Source organism: Brachycentrus maculatus, unplaced genomic scaffold, assembly GCF_059751285.1.
Source record: "Brachycentrus maculatus isolate JH-2025_06_01 unplaced genomic scaffold, ASM5975128v1 h1tg000238l, whole genome shotgun sequence".
NCBI classification, from domain to species: domain Eukaryota; kingdom Metazoa; phylum Arthropoda; class Insecta; order Trichoptera; family Brachycentridae; genus Brachycentrus; species Brachycentrus maculatus.
In genome coordinates this window covers 1,243,270-1,266,728 of record NW_028280989.1, presented here as the reverse complement: position 1 = coordinate 1,266,728, position 23,459 = coordinate 1,243,270, and the positions used below count along the sequence as shown (strand labels likewise).

General features: G+C 31.5%; 1 protein-coding gene across 2 annotated transcripts in view; it reads right to left on the bottom strand.

Annotated features, from left to right (window-relative positions):
• The window catches only part of LOC148306554 (uncharacterized), a 459,678-nt gene that overhangs the window by 254,440 nt on the left and 181,779 nt on the right, over positions 1–23,459 (bottom strand). For both annotated transcript variants that reach the window (XM_088264798.1, XM_088264799.1), the window contains exon 3: positions 15,843–16,293. In XM_088264798.1, the coding sequence (XP_088120924.1) occupies positions 15,843–16,293 (451 nt within the window). The remainder of the gene's footprint in view (positions 1–15,842; positions 16,294–23,459) is intronic.

The window sequence follows — 23,459 nt, the reverse complement described above, 5'->3', positions numbered from 1 at the left end:
ATAGTTTAAATGCGTTTAGCTTTGTCATTTTTTAAATTATGACCGCAATTAGATAACCTCTATAATTTATATCCGAATGCTATGCATGTTTCGGGTAAGATAACCGATTGGGTCGAAATGATAATAGTTTTTCCTTATTGATTTTATATAAATAGTACTCAAGCAAATACTGCGACAATCATATGTGTGTCCTTTGACTTTGTCCATTTGCAAATAAATTGATTATGTGTTAATAAGAATTGAGTGGAGAAAGATTGAGAGGTTTCAGATAAATATTAATATTAAAAGTTTCGGTGAAAGTTCACTGTAAATCTTATTTAATCATCTAAGAAATTATTACTTTAATCTACTTACTTTGTTGGCTAATAACCATATTCAGCAGTGTCATCGTGAGTGTGGTCAAATGTCAGCGGTATAGAAATGCAGTAAGGCATTCGAATTGGAGTTGGAAGTGAGAATTCCAACCTGGAATGGCTTCATTAGCCGCAACGATTTGGGAAGAACGCCATATCCCCATTCCATTACCATTCTACCATTTTATACAGCGGATTCTATTACCCTCTTCATTTCCGGACACTCCAGGTCTTACTACCTTTCCGCAAGAGTAAATTACCAAAAGTACCGCTTACCACATCATCGGTGAATTTTTGCAGTTTTCTAGAGTGGTGATAACGGGAGATTTCATCATCTTATCTAACGATATCGAGATTAAATGATGCGTTTACAAATATTTTAATTTCAAACGATTTTCACTTACTTTTGCTTAGCTTGCCATATTAAAATAAAGTCTTGATTATTATATTATGTTAGCATCTACGAGAAATACATTTATTATTGAGCTCAAAGAACCTTATACAAAAATAATTTAAATGAAACACAATTACTAATAAATACACAAATAAATATACAAATAAAGAGTCCGTTATTAAATATGTTTCCAATCACTCATCATCCCTGATCCCTTTTGACTGTGACTGCCAATCAACAAAAAAATAAAGCCACTTGAGATCTACCTAAGCTTCTTTCCCTAACCGTCAAAATATTTTGAATATTGTTTAGTATATAGAGTTTTAGTATTAATCAGTCTTGATAAAGAAGCGGTTAGCTTCGAAACCGGTAGACATTATAATTAAGTTAAAATTAAATATTTATAGTGATTTTAAAACAAAGTTACATTTTAATTATAAATGAAACACCTTTACATGGAGATACATATGACCCTTTACATCCAATTTAAAACCAAATAAATAATGTGAAAACTGTAGGAACTGGAATGATGACAAAAAAGGATAAAAATATACATGTTGTATAAAGAAATATATTTCATGAAAATTCAATAATTAAAAATCAACTGCTTTTTTTCATTCAAACTTTTACATGAACAAACATTTATCCAAATAACATTTAATTCTTGTGAAATGACCAAAACATGAAAAACTTTCAAGGCCAAAAGAGTTTGTTTTATATTTTTGCAGTTCCTAAAGCTTTTAAATTATATGGGATATTATTGAAATAAAGCTAATGAAATTATACATTTATCCCTCGTAAATTAATTTTATGATTTCTGCGAGTTCAATAAAATCGATACCCATCTCAATTGTGAAAATTTCAAAGAGAATTGTGAAAGATCGGCGGCATATTCCACCAGCGGGTTCCAATTATAAAATCACAAAAGGATAGCTTCAAGGCGACGGCGGATCTCCTATCAGTCTCGGCTGTCCCCGGTTTCCATCCCGACAGGAAATAGTTTTCAATGGAAGAATGGAGATAAACCCAATCTCCGTACTTCCCCTACTCCTCCAATATGCTTCACAATTCACTGGGCAGACTTTTACTATTCACAGAAGTCTAACGTTGCCCGAAAGTATAGAAAAATGAATTGCTGCTAATATAAGGACGTGTGATAAAAAATTGCTGCTAATATAAGGACGTGTGATAGGTCATATCAGCAATGTCATTGGGACGACTATAACGTAATTTTTAATTAATGCCCTTTATTTTACATACGCTTTCAGCACAATGAGTTTTATAAACCAATATTTTAAGAAAGCGGGTAAATTTAAAAAAAAATTATTTATAATAGTTATATCAGATTATCCATTTTTCAATCATAATATGTTGCTCACTCCTTTCAACAACGTCATATATCAAAAATCGCCATTTTTCAGTTGTGCCTGTTTTCGAAGTGCCCAAAAAATGTACTATATATCAGCAAAAGCGGCATATTTTTAACTAGATTTTTACCCGCTGCAGAGAAGAAAGTGTTGTTTTTGCATTTTAAAGAAAAGGTATTGTTTAATTCGACACATATTTTAATACAGTGGAACCTCTCATAACGAGTTTAATTCGTTCCAGCATCTTACTCGTTACGCGAATACTCGTTAAGCGAAACATTTTTTCCCATACAAATCAATGTAAAATACGATAATGCGTTCCAGGCCGAAAGGAAATTCAATTTTTCTTTTTTTTTAACGTTTATTCAAAAAAATTACTTGAAAAATTACTTAAATTGTTAAGGATTGTTGAAACACAAAATTCAAAAAATCGTTTGTAAAAATATGAATTTATGACAGTTAATTAATCCCTTTTAACTAGAAAACTGTTTTAAGGGAGCAACTATTTACATTATTTTTTGCTCGGTATGAGAATTACTCGTTATGAGAGATTCCGCTGTGTGTCAATTTTTTTATAAAAACAAATTGAAATAAAGGTAGATATAATTAATTAAGGAAATTCTGTTTGTGTTATTTATCAAATAAATAACAAAAACCGAAGGTATTTCTAAGTCCTCCGCAAATATCGCGTCATTTAATAACGTCCCGAGATAATTAAATAACTCAAATGGGACAGATTCATTCTGGAAAATTCCCAGCGGGAAAGATTCGAGATTCGGCGGTATCTGAATGATTTATATCAGAATTTTCAAATTGGGAGACACGACACAGTCGTCGCGTCAAATTAATTGCTATGCCCAAAAGACTTGTTGCAACCCTTTCGTCTTTCATTTGAAAGAGCTATAGGAAGTTAGGGAGGCTGGGGACGATTGTGTCGCAGGTGAATTTACATTTTCAATTACATCTGTGACGCAAATATTAATTGGCAACTTGACAACATGAATGCAATTATCTTATACTATTCTCATTTTTATGATTTTTTTAAAAAGAATAAAAGTTTAAAAATATATCGTAATCGTACAGGAGAAAGTGACCAACTAACAAAACGTAAAATGTTCAGAAGGGCCATTTAAGTCACTTTTGCTTGGTAAGAAAATAAGCATCAATCAGTTGATGTTTATTTTCTTGATGATAAATGATACTATACTGATTCCGACATCTCAACTTGGCATGGAAATAACAAATAGAATTATTTTTTTAATTTTTTATTTTATTTAATGATTTGGCGTTTAATTTGTAGAACTCCATTTTAATTTATGTATTAATTTTAAATCAAACACAGATTTTTGTGACAATTGTTTCGCCTTGTTAGGGCATTATCAAAGGAACATTCGTTTGATAACAAGGCGAAACAATTGTCAAAATATTTTTTTATGTTTATGTTAATAATTGTTTATGTTAATAAAATACAACTTAGTAGACTCAAAAAATCTGTGTTTGATTTAAAATTAATACATAAAATAGAATTCGGTCGGTTTATTCAACTTTCATATAAAATATACACGGATATTTTAAAACTTCAGATTTATTTATTTTTCAAACGCGGGGAAAGTTTTCAAAGAGAATTCTGACGTTAAAATAAACATGAAAAATGTCATACAGTTTGTATGTACGATTGTATGTATTATATTATATGTAAAATTTTATACATAAATACAATATTTCGTAGTCGTACAGGAGAAAGTGACCAACTAACAAAACGTAAGGTGTTCAGGAGGGCCATTTAAGTCACTTTTGCTAGTTAAGAAAATAAACATCAATGCAGTTAATCATTTTTAACAAGTCAATTACTTTTACTTCTAAGTTTAAAATCCTTTGGTTTTTTTTCAGGGCAATATTAAGCTATTAAGATATCAAATAGTCAATGATCACGTTTTTGTAAAAAAATGCACTTGGTCACTTTCTCCTGTATGACTACGATATACAGTATGATAGAAAAATAGATTACATATTTGAAAACGGTCAGGTCAAGAGTAGAAGTAATCGGCGGGTATGTATAAGGACTATTACAAAATGCAAGTATGCAAGGACTCATCCTTGCATACTTGCATTTTGTTCTTGCATCACAATAAGCATTATCGATCAAATTAAGAATGTTTTGTTGTGATGGTTTGTGCTTGAGAATCAAATGTGCAAAAAAGAACAGTAAAACAAATTTATGAGGCGAATGTGATTGGCAATAGAAGGAGAAGAAGACTGGGGAAAACTTGGCTAAATCAAATTTTTCAAATGTTTGAAAGTGGTAAGTTCAGGAGTCGAAATTATCGGCAGGTATGTATGAGGAAGAGACGTAATGGTTAGTTAGTTAGACGTAAAAAAAATCGTTTTTTTAATAATATAAAGTTAAATAAGGTCTGCCAAAAACGTTTAAAATCCCTGACTTAACACTAAGATGTAGAAAAATATTTGTTTGGAGAGATTAAATTATAATTAAATTATATAAATGTCGCAAATCCAATGTAATAAACAATATGTCGTTTTAACAAAAAATATTTCGTTTATTTTTAATAAATACTCCATTAGTATTAAATTTCTTGATAATGAATACAGGCTCTGTATTCATTTTCAAGATCGTATTTTCATAATGAATACAGGCTCTGTATTCATTATGAAAATACGATGTTTGGGTACGATTATAATATATTTATTTTATAAAGCAAAGATGAAAATCAAATCCAATTTTCCTTTTATTGGCGTTCATTACGGCGGTCCGCTTGTTTCATTCTTTAATTGAATCAACGAAGTCAACAATTCACTCAGAATTCTGACGTGGGAAGGTAATTTACTTCACTACCGGAGTGATCGTCTTGGAGTAACGCCCCCATAGGACACTTAATAAACTAATAGGAACTCGGGGGCACCCTAGACACCGTTTAGACCAGAATATACAAACTTTTTCGATATTCACAACAACAAAAGTAAAAATGGACCAACCATAGAGATCAAGTGAAGAAAATGTTCATTTCCTTCATTCACCCTTTCGCTGAAAGCGTTGAATGCATAAGTAATCTACAGCGGATTTACAGACTGTCCGTTTGTACCTTTATAGCCGAGCTCAGAACCCAATGACTTGGGCTGAATAGGGATATTATTGGAAAGGAATTTGCATATCTAAAGGCTGGCAGCCCTCTTCCTTCTGCGGCATCGCCATCTGTCGAGCATTAAAGTAATTAAAAGTCTGGTGTAGAATTTCAATTTTTCTAATTTTATTGGAACTTTATCCGCCCCAACAATTAGGCTGAGCTGAAAGACATTAAAGGGCCATTTTAATATCGATACCTTCGTGGATTTTCGGATTTTCCTCAAAGTTAATTCTAGATTAGATCGAAGAAATACGATCCAAAAATAAGGGAGAAAAGGGTGGACGCGGCTCTGTGGTTGGTTCAACAAAGACCCATATTTTGCACTTAACTAAACTTCTCTTTCTTTACTTGTGCGCCTCTCACCTAAACAAATAAGGGAATGCTCGCCTTCAGGGATTTACTATTAAATTAAATGAAATCACTAGAATCGCCACATATACGGTATACCTGGGAACAAGTGCATACAAAGTGCATTTTTTTCAATTCTATTAAGCACTGGATTATTCACCCTACGGATATTATTAAAGGCGTCTGAACTTAACCATCTATCGTTTTGATACGAAAAAGGATGGAAGCTGAGCATCACAGGAACATACGAAATGAATAAAATAACAGTGCATATTTACATTTTTCAAAAATAAATGCAATATGGATGATCAATAATTGGCAGAGTGGTGATTTTAATTCAGGTCGTAAGCCATGGGATGCTCCAACTCCATCTACTTTTGTATAAAAACGATAAATGCACTGTTTCAAGTTGTGACACGTCTAATATATATAAGAACATATAACTAACAAGTGGTAATAGCCCCCAAATTGTTATTGTAATTCGAGGATGGATTTACAATAGAATTACAACAAAAAAAGCTGCCAAATAGCACTTAGCCACGATAACGTTATTTCGTATTTTGTATATTAATCGCTTTGTTAACTTTGTGGTACGGTAATATAACACTCTCCTTACCATTCATCGTCCACTTTTTAAAATGGTATTACACAAAGTGAACAATGAATGATCAGGAGAGTGTTAATGTTATTTTGATTTATCTTATTTTATATTAATATAATAGCTATGAAATTATAATATTTTGTATTCGATCATCATATGGGACCAAACAGCATAACATTTTTCAATTGGGTTGTAATATTTGACGCGTAAAAGTGTGCTGTGGTGTTATTTAAAATTCAATTTGCCTCGAAAGCCGAGGATCTAAAGGCAATTACAGCACACGTCAATTCCGCCAGGATCATAAGTTTGCAAGTATGAAAGAAAATTACGGAAGGGATGTTTGGACGCGAAGACGAAGGCGTCCTCGCAACTTCCTTCATGTAAGTACAACTCAGGGCTGGCTAAAAATTAAAGATATTTTATTTTTAGATTCTGAATATCATGGTAGAGATGCATGACTACGAATATTCACAATATACCTTGGATGATAATCTTCTTCGTCTTCTGCTTGGTGTAGGCCTTGTGGCCTGTTTTTAAGAGGGATTAGCCTCCTGCGATGTCGATTCCAATGGATGATAATTATATATAAAATGTAAGAGTGTCGCTTTTGATTAATTGACGATAAAGGTAACACTCCTGTTGTGAGGGGAATAAAAGCAATAAGACGTTAAATCTACAAATCAACGATTATAAGTAAATTTATTTATTTCAAATTAAAATATGTTTTTTAAATCTATTAAATTATATAAAAATATTCTCTCGTATTTTTATTTTTATTATATTCAACTATACTACCGTGGTAAAAATAAAAATGATTTAAGTAATGCAAGAGTAAGGTTTTATGATTACTAGAAAAATGCCATCCTTTAGTAGGTTTTCTTTGGAAATTGGTAGCTTTAAAGTAAGACTCAATCTCTAAGGATTACCTATATTAGGAAGTTCCGAGCAATCCCTCTTTTCTCTCATATGATTTATGGATTTACGAACAAAGGGGATTTAGTCACATTTCTAAAAACGAAATACGGATAGTATTTACTTATATATTGTAAGCGGTTTTGTTGGATTAAAAAAAAAATATTTAAAAATAATAATAATATACTAGTATTGGATCAAAGGAAAATATTTAAACGGTGAAATAACGAAGAAAAATACAAAATGTATAAAAATTCCGAAATTTTAAATAATAAATATAAAAATATATTCAAACTCTGATTAGCATCAAGTATTGCATAGGGCACTAATTACAAGGGACACAGTCAATTACACGAAGACAAAGTGATCAATGCTGCGTTTCTGATATCAGTCCAGAGTGATATTAAATAAACAATAAAGTTAATAATAACTTATATTTATTTTCACCCTCCTGGGAATCGAATTTAGGACCTCCAGCATGGTAGACAAACGGTCTACCCACCATACTAAGGAGGCGGACAAAATATATTAATTTTTGCTTTGCATAAATTTATTTTTAAATGAAGAAAAATATCACTTCGATACAAGGATTTTTTTAAAGAATGCTAACGCTACTATTCACTCACTTTACTCTTCAATTCACAATTCATATTTATTTTCTTATTATTAATCAAGGTTACCTTCTTTTCGTGAAACAAAATATAAAAGGAGACATCTCACCTTCTTAAAAATTGACAATGAATAAAAAATTACGTTTTTTTTCTAGAAACACGCCTCGCAATCAATGAATGATGAATACATTATACACATCAATGATTTTACATCTCAAGAAGAAACATTTGCATTTCCGCTGCACGGAAAAATCGCCACCCCCTTTCCATCATCCCTTATCCACTTGGAATTTAGCCTAACGCAATTTATTGCACATCATGAGCATATGACATAAAAAATGCACCCGGGGGCGTCAGACTCACGAGTTGGGCATATTTGCATACAAATGCAATTCAACTGAGTGGAAAAACAGATTTTGCAATTTTTTCTATAAACTCACCCTGTGCTGTGCGGTGTCTGTACTTTGGTGGTGCTAATGGGGTGAATACGCAATTTCTGAAGTCACGAAAAGGGTGAAATTAAATCACACTCTATGTTTTTAATACCAACTTTCTTTAAAATGTTTAAAAGCAATCTAGGCACTGCAGACAAAGAGTCGTCTGGATTTCATATTTTCGCGATTTTATTTATTTATTTCAAAACATATTACATACATAAGTCATTTACATATATATAATATTCCCGATGAGTTATTCCCATATCTCATTTTGGGACATGGGATCAAAGTTAAAAAGTTGACTGAAACACAAAAAAGAAGGTTATAAAAGAAGATAAAAAAAATAAACAAAACTAACAAAGGACAAAATGAAAAATATAAACAATAAACGGGTATAGTAAAAAGGCATTAAAAAAACATAAGATACCAAGCATATTTAAAAGAAATAAATGAGAAAATATAACTTATCACTCACACAAATATCTTTTCGTAAAGATTTTTTCAGTTAATTTATTTTGGATCCTTGATTGGGTTCTATTTTAAATATGTCAGGCAGCTGTTTAATTTGGGTATAGTAAGATTATAGTAAGGACACAATATAGTGAGGACATTAATCCAAACATGGTTTTGTTTATCGGCTCCATGTGTATTTTGTTATGTCCTCGTATTATAATGAAGAATTTCTTTGTTGAAATCATATTTTAACAAATACGAGCACACGCAGGTAACATCCGAGTCACAACAACTCCATAAACTTATTGACAATAGTGATGTAATTATTCCCCGTCTACGATTAAAAATAAAGATTGAATAATGAAATAAATAATCAATAAAATCGTATTCATTACTTAGATAGTTTTATTACTAGTCTTAGCGTATTCCTTTCGTTATTGTTTACCATTAATTATCGAGCTTTATAAGTAATGGAGGTAGTAATATAAAATTAGACCTGGTACACGCAAAGCGCAATCGAACGTAGATACACCCGTCATCAACACAATTTATATTTGTACCGCAAAAACCAACCTGTACAGTACAAATACAATTCTTTAGTTTGTGAAAACATTCAATAATGTAAAATAATTACTTGAAATACACGCAGACAATAGAAAATTATCACTAAAATAATAAAGATAATTTATCGGGATGAAAATGTGGTGAGAGCGTATCATTTTCCGCGGGACTTTATTAATATTCATGAACCGAGAATCCTTTGTCTTTTCGCCCTCCCACGGTTAGGTACCTGCGTACCTCCAATGTACCATGTACGATCGTTTTTGCTTATAACTGAAGCATATATTTTGAAAAAAGGTAAAAAGAACAACATGTGAATAGATACTTCTAACCCTCATCCGCACCCAATGGTGCATAGGGCACTGCATCGTATAGAAGCAGTGTTTTCTTGATCGTTAAATACACGAAAGAAAGGTGATCGAAAAAAAATAAACAGAAAAACATATGGATAGATAGAGATACTTCTAACCCTTATCCGCACCCAATGGTGCATACGGCACTGTATCGTATAGAAGCAGTGTTATCTTGATCGTTAAATACACGAAGGAAAGGTGATTGAAAAAAATAAACAGAAAAACATATGGATAGATAGAGATACTTCAAACCACTATCCGCACCCAATGGTGCATAGGGCACTGCATCGTCTAGAAAAAGTGTTATCTTGATCTTTAGCTACACGAAGGAAAGGTGATCAGGCTTCCGCTACAAGTACCAGTCGAGGGCCATATTAAATAAGACTGAAAAATCACTTTTATTTATTATGACCCTCTTGGGAATCGAACCCGGGACCTCCAGCATGATAGAAAGAGATAGTAATAAAATAAAATATTTATACATTGAAAACTTTGATACTTATCGATCATTTTTGTCAATTTGGTAACAATCTCTTATGGACCAGTATGACAGAAAAAAAACCATAAAAAAGTTCAATTAAATACATTATTTTATTTCTTTCAATGAAATCAAACTGTTTTGAAGAAAAAATCGATAGAATTTTGTATAGATAAAAAACAGCTGAAATCTATTACATAATCCATGACTTTGAACGTGATTTCATAAAAAAATAATCGATAAAGTTTAAAAATATTTAATACATTACGCGCGTGAGGATGATAATCAGCCTTGGCCATCTTTAAGTAAGTTAATTAAGTGAAGAAACCAGCAATCGGTTCGTTGTTGGACTTTAGAATAAAAAATACCTACTAATTGTCTGAATTATTAATGAGCAATTATGTTTGGTGATGTATGGTGGATTGACACGCCATCTTGCTTCTTTAGCGGGATGAATAGTTTGTCCGATTGGCTGCAGGCACGGTATCGCGCCACGCTATTGGTAGAATAATTACACACAAATACTACAATATCGTTTAACACTAATAATGATTAAAGTTTGTATTTTTTTGACAATAAAGCAAAATAATTACACAATTAAAATATAGATCTCTGATAAATTTTGACATTTTTCATTTTTACGACATTGACATATCGCTCACTCCTTTCAATAACGTCATAAATCAAAAATCGTCAATTTTCGGTTATGCATGTTTTCGGAATGCCCAAAAAATGTGCTATATCCCAGCAAAAACGCTATATTTTTTTAACTTGATATTTACCCGCTACAGGGCAGAACGTGTTGTTTTTGCATTTTGAACAAAAGGTATTGTATAAGTATTTTTTTTTCAACATACTAAATATTTTTCAAATGGAGAAAAAACCTTTAGGTTCATCCTAAAAAGATTTGTTGCACAGTAAAAAGATGAGTAAGTGGCTTGATATTTATTTTTAATACATTGTATTATATTTTTAAACTTTAAAAACGTTCTCCTGAAAAATCAAGTTTTTTGATTTATGACGTTCTTGAAAGGAGTGAGCGATATGTATGTATATTGTACAATATATTAAGGAAACCGCCGACTGCATCAATGACTTCTTATTTTTCATCGATAAAACTGGGCAACAATTAAATATTCAATAATGTTTTTATAATTGGAAATGGAAATGAAATTTTAATTATTTTTAATTATATCAATAAGTAGTTACGTATAATATTATAATTAAGTTCAGGAAAAACTGCATTTCAAAATACATATTTATGTAAAATATCGAAAAAAAAATGGTAATGTTAGTGGTTAGATACAAATATTTATAAAATTTATTCTTTCATATTTTACAATTTGTTTTGTGTTTTCTTATTTGTGTTTCAGTCTTGTTAACCTTTATCCCATGTCTCAAAATGAGTAATGGAAATTACTCGTCGGGAATATTATATATGCGAGTTATCTTTTTAAACGTTATTTTTAATAACTTTTTAAAGAAAAAATAATTGTATAAAGTATACACAAACCTCCGCCTCCGTAGTGTAATGGTCAGCACGCTCGGCTACCGTTCTGGAGGTCCCGGGTTCGATTCCCAAGGGGGGTAAAATAAATATAAGTGATTTTTTCACTGTAATATTTATTCAATATTACCCTGGACTGGTACCTGAAGCGGAGGGCTGATCACCCTTCCTTCGTGTGTAAACGATCAAGATAACACTGCGTTTATATGACACAGTGCCCTATGCACCATTGGGTGCGGATAAGGGTTTTATTATTATTATTATACACAAACATTAAAATTGTAATTTTTCATGTATCTAAGCGGCCCGTTAGTAAAAATAGAAATTAAATGATGGTAAAGTGGATTCAAACGTAGAAACTCTGACCAGAGTACAACCTAAATTTTGATTAGACATTTATGTCAAAACATAAATATACGCAAATAACCAAGTTTTTAGTTACCTATAAAATATTGATTTTATATTGAAAAAGAAAAAAAAAGGATTCCCTGCCTATATTGCAATAAAAATTGAATTTATTTTAAGGAATAGCAATCATTTAAAAATTTTAATCTTATATGTTATTTTATTGGAATTGTATTTATTTTGCTTTTATTTGGTTTGACTATGGAGTCTTGACCGATTGTTCAAAAACTGAATACATAAAGGAAAAAGTTTTTTTTTGTCATACAATATAATGTCTTACAATATATATCCGCCTCCGTAGTGTAATGGTCAGCACGCTCGGCTACCGTTCTGGAGGTCCCGGGTTCGATTCCCAAGGGGGGTAAAATAAATATATGTGATTTTTTTCACTGTCATATTTATTCAATATTACCCTGGACTGGAACCTGAAGCGGAGGGCTGATCACCTTTCCTTCATGTGTAAACGATCAAGATAACGCTGCGTTTATATGACGCAGTGCCCTATGCACCATTGGGGTACGGATAAGGGTTTTATTATTTATTATTACAATATAATCTTAAATTTGTGAAGTCTAAAAAGGAATCAATTAAAAATGTACATTTAAAAATATCTTTTATCTATTAATTAAGTAATCAACTAAAATAAAGAAAGAAGTACTTAAGAAAAGACATAGTTGAAATATGTTGAATGTATTGGGCAGACGTTTAAAAAAATTTTAACAATACATTAATTAGTGCAATAACAAGAGAAAAAAAAGAAAACTAAAACAACAACCACTTTTCAAGATCGTTAAATCAACAATTTTCGTGTCATAACATGGATTTATTAGAACCTTGTTGTTAGCGGGAAAAGATGTCGTTAAACGTTATCAAACCTACGAAAACTCTTGTAAAACATCATTGTTGGTTGTTTGTTATACATCTCGAGGAGAATTTATTATATTTTCGTCGACAATTTCAATCACGAACGGAATGAGGCAATCCCATGTCTAACATCCATATATTATTTCCCAATAATAAAGGACTAACTTATTCAACGCAACATAACTTATAGCTGATTCTAATAGAAAAACTGTGAAAAATGATTAAAGAAACAAAAAAGATAAAAGTCATAAATAACTTACTTTGTTTGCAGGTTAATTATACACGAACATTTTTATGAGTATATAAAACTTTTAAAAAAGAGGGTGTAATAATGTTAGCAGATGAGAATTAATAAAATATTAAATATTCACGAAAAATTATTCAGTACTTAGAATTCGATTCTCTCTAAAATTTGTTAAATATTACCCTGGACTGGTACCTGAAGCGGAGGGCTGATCACCTTTCCTTCATGTTCTTACGATCAAGAAAACACTGCATTTATATGAAGCAGTGTCCTAATCACCACTGGGTGCGGAAAAATATGTTTGTGTGGGTGTATATATTTATCACTTGAATAAATTAAACAGATCGAATATGGCAAATGGATTTAATAGGAATGCATTTTTTAATTACAATTTAACTTAGTAAATACCAGAATTTATTAAAATATACTGTGACACGTGTTTCGGTGCATACGGTGTTTGAAAATGATGCGAGATGCATCGAAACACGCGTCACAGTAGATTTTAAGAAATAGTGGTATTTACTAAGTAAAACTTTAATTAAAAATGGATAGATTTTACTACAAAGTGACTGCCAAATCAATGAATGAAAAAAGGTTTATATTTTCTATAAATGAATGAGTCGGTGAAGATAATAATTTATAACGTTCATACACAAATTATGTACTACATATTTGTTTGCATGTACGTAATTCGCGTGTCGGTGTTCAAATTATTGTACGAACTGTGCATTCATCGATTAATTATTAGTGTAATTTAATTATGATCATTCAGCGTCTGGTACGTTCGTAGAAAGAATTGCGCGATCGATCAGAGCTGTCCCGCCCAAGGGGTAGGACGCGCCCGCCCACGGTTTAGAGAGAATTACAAAATAACACTCCATTACAATAATAAATAAATAATATTAACTCGGACTGGTCTCTGAGGCAAAGGAGTGATCACCAATGATCAGATAAGACTGCGTCAATACGATGCAGTGCCCTATGCACCATTGGGTGCAGCAAGGGTAAGAAGAAGAATAAATATTGTAATTGATAAAAAAAAACAAAGTTTTGCGAGCAAACAATGTTGACTGGCCAAAATATTTCGAAAATGAATTGTACTAATTTTATATTACTATAAATTATTTAACTTTCTACACATAACTACAATATATATCACAAGTTTAATAAAAAAAAAATGAGCTCATAAATATCGGCATTTTTTTTTGAAAAATCAATTCCCGAGAGAAGTATCTCGAATTTTTTTAAACGTTACAGTCTCGAAATATTGGTTGAAAAGTTATTGGCCCGAGAGGCACCCACTCGCACAGCCGAAAGCTGGAGTCGAACTCTTTTCTCCTGCACAAAGACCGAGCGGAGGGTCGCTTGACGGCTGAATGGGCATGCAACGAAACCGCAACCAAAGGGCTGCATGAATATGCATGTCTCCGCATAGGTAGGCAGTTAGCGGCTTGTGGCCGCTGGTGCGTTCGCCGGAAGTGAAATGTCGAAACGTTCCCCGGGATTTATGATCGCCGATGAGAAATGGCGTGGGCGGTCTATATTTAAAAGCATTTTTTTAGGGTATGGGTTCGCCAAGAACAAAAGGATTTATATTTTTGCAATTTCAGTATTTTTTGGAGCGCAAAAATGGGATTCAGAGTGTGGTTTTAAATAACATTTAAAAAATCAAAGCGCATAAAGACACGACTTCATACATATCGCTCACTCCTTTCAACAACGTCATATATAAAAAAACTTGATTTTGCAGGAAATCGTTTTTTTATGTTTCAAAATATAATTAAATAAATAAATTATTAGAAATAAATATCAAGCCACTTGTTGAACTTTTTACTGTGCAACACATCTTTTTAGGTGAAACCTGAAGGTGTTTTCCCCATTTGCTAAATATTTAGTTTATTTAAAAAAATAATTAAACAGTACCTTTTCTTCCAAATGCAAAAACATCACTTTCTGCCCTGTAGCGGGTAAGGATTAAGTTAAAAATATGCCGCTTTTGCTGGGATATTGTACATTTTCTGGGTATTCCGAAAACATGCACAACTGAAAATTGACGATTTTTGAAATATTATATGACGTTTTTGAAAGGAGTGAGCGATATGAGTACATACATACATATTATATATCACATACAAATGTTGCTGAGAACTGTCAAGGGGCCAGAAACTAAACGGTTGCGCTACTTCTAATTAAATAACCCTGCATACTCATAAATCAAAATTATATGTTTATATTAGATAAGGTTTTGTACTGATATTTCTTGGTGGAACTGCATTTTATAGAATGAAATAACAACTATGTAATTTTTCCACATGAATTTTATTTGACCAGCAACCGGGTTTCGTCGTAACCGACATCATCAGACTGTCTGATGTTTAGGTGTCGAATTGCGGTGGGTTTGAATCCAGAAACTATAACTTATTTCCGCGACACTAACCAGGGGCCACAACCCGACACACAGTTGCTTTATTAAAAATAACGGGAGTCATAAATATTTAAATAATAATAACAAAATATTTAAAAAAGTGAAACTATGCGTTTTTTATTGTAATTATTTTTTTACCGCAAATTATTGATGTATATTTTTTCAACAAGCTGAAAATGAATTGACAAACCTTGTCTTATAAAATAACGAGGAATATAAATTCAATGTTAAGTTTTCATTAAAAAATTAAAACTAAAAAAATATGAGTGAAAATAACAAACACCACAAACTACTTTATTTATTTACTGACAGTGTATTTTGTTTGTTAGAGCCAAAATCACTCGAAAATGAGTGGAGGCTTAAAAAAATAATAAAACTATACAAACCTTATCGCCATCAAATTTTTCTTCTTCGTAGTTTCTCATGGAGCGAGCGCCCATAGGTGACGAAGGCGGCGTTTGTACGCTCACGCTTCCATCTACCGGCGCCTTGACGAACTCGATTCTCCCGCCCTCCACGCAGATATTGGGCGCCATGGGATAGGCTCCCCTATTAGCCAAGTGGTCGTGGTGCAGATCCGAATAGTCCGTTTGGTTCGCGCCCTTGCTGTTTTGGTGGTCCCCCTTGTTATTCTGGTCGCCCTTGAAGGGGTTCGCACCCCCGCCCTTGTCAGCTTTGGCTTTCCTCCGCAGGGTTGTGTCGTAGGCGCTCTGAGTGTTCGGCTCGGCCGATAGAGGGTAGATTTGGCGGATAGGAGGCGCTCGGGGAAACCTGTCTGGAGGCGGCTCGGGTGATGCGGATTCGGGCACGGCAGGACGGATCGAGTCGCTGGCAACCCTAGAAATAAATAAATAAATATTAACCTCTTCACACTTTTAAACGAGTCACGCTCGCGCGCTAAATGCGTTCCAATTTTGAATTTTTTAAAAACTTTTTCAACGATGAATTAGTACAAAATATTGACGTAATTGTAAATAAAATAAAAATAGTTATATTTTATTTAAAAAGGTGCATGAACTTTGAAAAAAAAACGTTTAAACCCTTTTTGTTTTTTTTTTAAAACTTTTAATCAACAAAAAAAAACCCTAGCATTAAGTGGTTAAATTAATTAATAAATTTAACACACTAGTAAAAACAGTTAGTCAATTAGTACCAAACTCGGTAAATAAACAACATTTTGAGTGTGTCGAAATACTTGTTAACAAATCTGGATTATCTCCAATTAGGGGTTGTTTTTTACATTTTTTTATATCTCAACATAGATGGAGATTAATATGGAAATCTGAGCATTTCTGCCGAAAGATAAGTCTTCCACATTCTTCTTTATCTATGTTAAGATGTTTAAAAATTATCGGTAAATAAAATTTACCGACTCTATAAAATGTGCCACAAAGTTTCTGCGATAAACATTCAAGAAAAAAATGACCGGATTTGTTATTAAAATAAAGTTATTTAATAATAAAATAGAAACACATCCAAAACCTCCTGAAGCAGTATTTTACAAAAATGGCGCTATATAAAGTTTCCAAATTTATTATTTGTATTAAAACCCAATTATTTTTTTTAGAAAATTTTATTTATATATTTCCGGTGAGTCTTTATTTATTTATTTTTTGTTGAAATACATATATTTTAAAAACTTAATATAAATATCGAAAAAAGCTTACAGAATGACATGGCTAAAGATTCTAATAAGCATCTAATAAGAAAACAGTGGTTCGATTCACGGAAGCTTTAAGTTCTCTCGCATAGGTGGCGCTAGTGTTCCACCATACATTCTGAGCAGAGCGTTGATAAACTCAAAAAAAGTACATTAAAAAAAGAAAAACTACAATTTAAAAAATGTGATTTGATGAGAAATACTATTTTTAATGTATTTTGAAAAAAAAAATATTTAAAATATGTATAGTTTACGAAATATTACGGATAAATGTTGAAACTTTACAACTCGCATGCGGATGGTGTGTTGGTGAGTACCATATATACAAAATTTCTCGGGTAACCGCTGGAAGTGTGTGTCTTCGCTGTGATGGCACTGGCTGGACATTGATCGCTCTTAATTAACTTGTAAAGTGGTTAGGCAGATCTGCTCAGTGGCGTTCCGTCACACACTTGGCCATGTCGCGGGCGGGCCCCGGGTAGCGGGCGGCTGGACTCCCGCGGCCGGGCGACGGGCCTGGCGCGGTAGAGGCCGCCCCCGTTCCCCGCGGCCGGCCGATGTCTCGAGAATTCTTCCGTATCCGTATGGGAATTAGTTAGCTTAGCTCCGGATGTAAATTGTTTCGTTCAGAACACTTCCAGCGATGGGCGCCGCGCACTCGCGGATGCCTGCATTTTGCCATTTTTTTCAGCAATTTCACTTTTGCAACTACAATACAATGAGTGGGCTACATTTTGCTTTTTTTAACAGTTTGAATTTGTAACTACAATCAATATACACACCGCATAATGCCATTTTTTACGCCTGCATTTTACCTTTTTTTTCAGCAATTTGTTTTTGTAACTACAATCAATACATTCAGTGGGCCTGAATTTTGTGCGTTTTTTTCAGCAATTTATTTTTTTAACTTCAAAATACATTCAATTGGCATTTTGCATTTTTTTTCAGTAAATTGATTTTTATAACTACAATACATTCAGCGGGCCTACATTTTGCCATTTTTTTCAGCAGTTTAATTTTTAAAATTACAATACATACTGTATTTTGCTATCTTTTTTCGTTTTTGATTTTTATATCTCCAATACATTCAGCGCACCTGCATTTTGGATTTTTTTTCAGCAGTTTGATTTTTGTATCAATTTTGTACAATTGATACATTTAACAGCGGGCCTGCAATTTGACATTTTTTCAGCAATTTGATTTTTGTAACTACAATACATTCAGCGGATAAACTTAACGCAGCGTTTGCTAATCAACTTTATATCACCATTATAACCATTTGCGGGTTCTGATTTATTTGGTTAAGTTCTGCCTTCTATGGCCGTGCTCGCTATACTCACTCATTCACATTTGCTGAATATATCTCAGCCTTTGGATATATATTTTTTTTAAATAACCATATCATACAAATATTTTTCCACGCACTCGTTTAAGGATCGCATTTAAACAGGTTAGGTATTTACGTAAAATATAATTATATTCATCCAAATCAATAAAAAAAATATAGTAAATAAATATTCAATATAATAAAAAAATAAAAAAAATAGCAGCAAAAAAAAATATTGAAAAATTTAAGAATTACGCTGCTAGTTCTAGAGTCCTTACTAGTACACCCGTAAGCATAATTTAAAGCTCTATTTTTTGACAGTTTTTTTACTTGTTATAGTCTTCAACCTTTTATAACATTTAGGTCGCTTAATTCTCCTAAATATATTTTACTTTACCCTTTCCGTTTTATCAGACCAGAAACCTTAAGTAGATACACTAGTTCTAGTAAAACATTTTAAACTTATTTGCATATATTATTTATTGCAAGTATGTAACCAAAGAGAGGCATTATAACATTAAACGTTTTTTTAAATATCAATCAAGGATATAAGTTTAAAATAAAAAAATATTTCATTGCATATTTGAGTAGTACGATCATTATTTATTATAAATATTTTTGTTATTATTACCTAAGAAACGTAGTATGTATGTAAATTTGTTTTTATAAAACCAAAGTAATTATAAGATTTAAGTTTTGTACTTACGTTTCGTGGTGGAATTTCATAAAATAAAACAACATCTGTATATTTTTTCCACTTTTATTTTATTTAACCAATGACAGGGTTACCGACATCATCAGACTGGTGATGTCGGTAACGACGAAGTCCGATTACTGGTCAAAAAAAATAAAGTAGAAAAAAACAACATTGTTGTTGTACAGTAAAAATTTATTATGAAAAAGAGACCAAAAAAACAGCTTATGTAAATACTCCACGCCAACAGGACCCTATTTAATGGTTCGGTGCCCAAAACCGAGAAGCGTAGAGCATAACCAACTTATCATAATTTGACGGAACGTCAAAGCCCCGAAGTATAAATAACGGTCTAATTAGTGCCGAAATAACTCAATAAATATTATTTTACGACGTAATTTGTGTGTATGGGCCATAATGTTATTCCATATCGGGCCCGCATCCACAGAGATGCCTAATTCCCTAACCCCAGCAAAGTAAGTTAACTCGATACAACACAGTCTGAACAAAGACAGTATCGTGCCTCTAATGGATACAATTAATAACTTTTAGAGCTCCAAGTAAATACGTACGGGACGATATAGGACTTTTATGATGATTAGACTACGCACTTGGTTACTTTTTCTCGAGTAAATGCGAATCCAGAGCTGCGTAGCAGAATATGGACAATAAAAACTGTATTGTACGCAGTACGATCAAACAGGTGGGTGCCCTGATCATCTTTCTACGTAATATTGATCTGATCGTAAGAACGGATCGTAAAACTTGATATTAATTATTTCATTACTTGTTTCGGCAGTCACTTTGTGGTAAAATCTATCCATTTTAATTTAAGTTTTACTTCTTAAATACCACTATTTCTCATGTAGTGTTCCTTTCAATATTTTTTATATGGTGTTCGAAAATGATGTAGAATGCATCGAAAATCGTGTCCCAGTAGATTTTGAGAAATAGTGGTATTTACTAAATAAAACTTAAATAAAAAAATATATGAATTCCGTATTGACCTACATGTAGGTACGCTTCAAAAGCGAATATTTTGTTTCCATAATACAAATATCGTTTCCTTACCTTTCCTTCATGTGTTAACGATCAAGATAACACTGCGTTTGTATGATGCAGTGCCCTATGCACCATTGGGGTGCGGATAAGGGTTTGGAAAAAAATATATATATGTACGTAAATAACGGTTTAGAGTAAAGATAAACAAAAGAATATATAAAACTCTTTCTGCTTTTTCAAAAAAATCAATCAATTCATTATTTATACTTACATTCCTTTTGTTCTAAGACATTGCGCTGGTCAAAAATCTAAATATATTATTCCGTTTAACAAGTATCCAGACAATTACGATTATTTTGATTCTTATTATACTCCAATATTTTTGTAGTTCATGAGTGAGAATTATTTATAACCAGTCGAAACGAATAGATTTATTTTATAACGTATTAAGTATAGCATATTGTACTGATCAACAGGTTATTAGCGCCAAACATAACTAGTAAACTACTACAAAACAACAGGTAGTATGTAATTGCTTAAATTACCGTACGTAAGGTACATAAAGCTTGATAAATCAATTACTTAATAAATAACAAAACTATAGCCAATGTTTTTTATACAATAGTTAGAAACCAATTCGCTATTATTTATTTAAATTACATAGGACGTCAGATTTTTTTGGTCAGAAAACTGAACGCCGCCGCTGGCGATCCGAGTAGATAATTCATTCTGGTAATAAAAAAAAACATTCGGCAAATTCGCATTGATTTGAAATTCACGAGGACCAAGTTTAAAGATCTGGCACTAAATTTTAACTATTTAACATACAGTCCATTAAGAGCCATTAAGATTGAATTTGCTTTTGCGGAATCAAATCTCAATTTTAAAACGTAAAATCGACTTGAAGAAAATGCTTCATTACACACCGTTTCGATTTTCGGAGACATTTATTTTGTTACTAAAGGGGAGGGTTTTATTGGGGATTTTAAATAAAATGATATTTAGATAAATTATTATATATGTAGGGTATTACGCATTAAAAAATACAAGCGCTTAAAGGCACTGGCAAGAATACAATATATATATATATATATATATATATATATATATATATATATATATATATATATATATATATATATATATATATATATATATATATATATATATATATATATATATATATATATATATATATATATATATATATATATATATATATATATATATATATATATATATATATATATATATATATATATATATATATATATATATATATATATATATATATATATATATTTATATATTATAAGAAGTAAAATAAGATTAAACGTGTATATTAAATATAAACTACAAATACAAGACTTAAAAATAAATGAAGTAAAAAAAATGAAAACTTGTTCACATTATTTCTTCTACGTATCTTGACGAGAAGTGGGGTGATAGTAGTGGTAGCAGAAATATTAGAACACACAAAAAAAAACGTTTATTCGTGTGAATAAAATATCGACGACGAGAGTGCTAAAAGAAGTGCACATAATCCCGATATTAATTCAAGAGGCTGTAACCGCGGCTTCCCGCGGGGTCCATAAACGAATGAATAGGCACTTCAGGGTAGAGATAAAACCATCTTCTTCTTTACGACCAATGTACTATGAATGAGGAAATCGCGGGAACGCCGCGTAAGCAGATCATAAAGATGCACCTTAAATGATATTACGGCAAAACCAAATGATGACTACAGCATATTTAAAAAAGCCGTTCCTAAAATTTCGTATTTGAATGATAAGATCTTCTTATGTCAGCTTTACATAATGTATTCAACATTTTGAGTGTGTCTAAATACTTATGTGTGTGATTAAAATCCAGGATTCGGACCTCACATACTAATAAGAGTTTCTGCTTAGTAAAAAGCTTCTTTCATCTCACCAATAGATGTCTCTTGTGAAGTTCTAGTGGTTCAAGAATAATGTTTTAAAATTGGTTCATATATATAGAACTTCCAAGAATTTGAGTAGTGAGGTTGTCAATAATGGGTAGAAGTGAATGTAACACGTGTGTAAAGTGATCACTTAACGCCTATGACGGTCGTCAGTAAATGCCCAGACTTCCATATTGTTCTTCATCTTTGATGAGATGTCAAAAAAGCTTATCAAAAAAACTGTATTCTTATCTATCAACCTTTCATCTAGAGCTCGTGAGTAGTTTGTCTGTAAGTTAGTTTATATTTTATTATGTTCGATTAAAACAAATACCCATTCATTTTCAACGATACTGCTAATTTCCTGATAGTATGAAATGTATTAAAAACCGGTTTCAAAATATATACAAAACGGTTTCAAATTTATTAGAATTATAAGTAAAATAAAGTTTAGCAATTGATATCGATACCAAAAAAAGCGATTAAAAAAATATTATAAAGTGATTTCTAATTTTTATTCTTAATTACTTTTTTCCATCACGCAAATTAAATATGGTACGTACATAAAGGATTAAATTTTGTACATCAAAGACCGCAAAATATAATCCCATGTCATAAAACGGATTAAACGATTTAGAAATGAAAATATAAAAATTATAAAATAAACCTTAATGGGTGTAACATGGATCATGCAAACAATATATTTTTTGGTATAGTTTAATGCCTGTGGAGATAATTTTTAATTTATTTTATTTTGATTATTTAATGATGCATATTAATATACTTCATTTAATTTAGATATGATAAGAAGATACTAATAATAAATTATGTATCTACATACACATTTTGAGTACATGACGTACAAATAAAACATTCAAATGACTTATCACTGCATAACTCCCATTGATTGTCAGATTTATTACCTCGTAAATATAAACTTGATAGTTTTATTGATAAAAATAAACCAAATAACAAAACTATAAACAGTCTATATAAATCGTTAGTGATTAGAAAAAAATCATTTTTCATATAAAAACATCAATTTATAGCCTTGTTTCCGTATTGAACATTTTTAAATTATAAAACATACCATATAACTTCAATCCACTTTTAAACTGTCGATAGGTAAATTGCATTGAATTTATACCAGAAAATAAAAAAATACGTAATTGCTTGTTTATTGAGTGCATAAGATATATGGTTTATTTATTATCACGTTTATTTCAAAAATAAAATGTAGGTACTAGATATTTGATATATCCGTTTTTTGACTCCATAAAGGAATTAAAAGATAATGCAACGAAAATTAGAAAAGACGTAATTTTTTTTATACGCAATTTATTTACTCAGCGGATTTCTGTTAAACAAATTCACATGAAAAATCAAATATGTACCA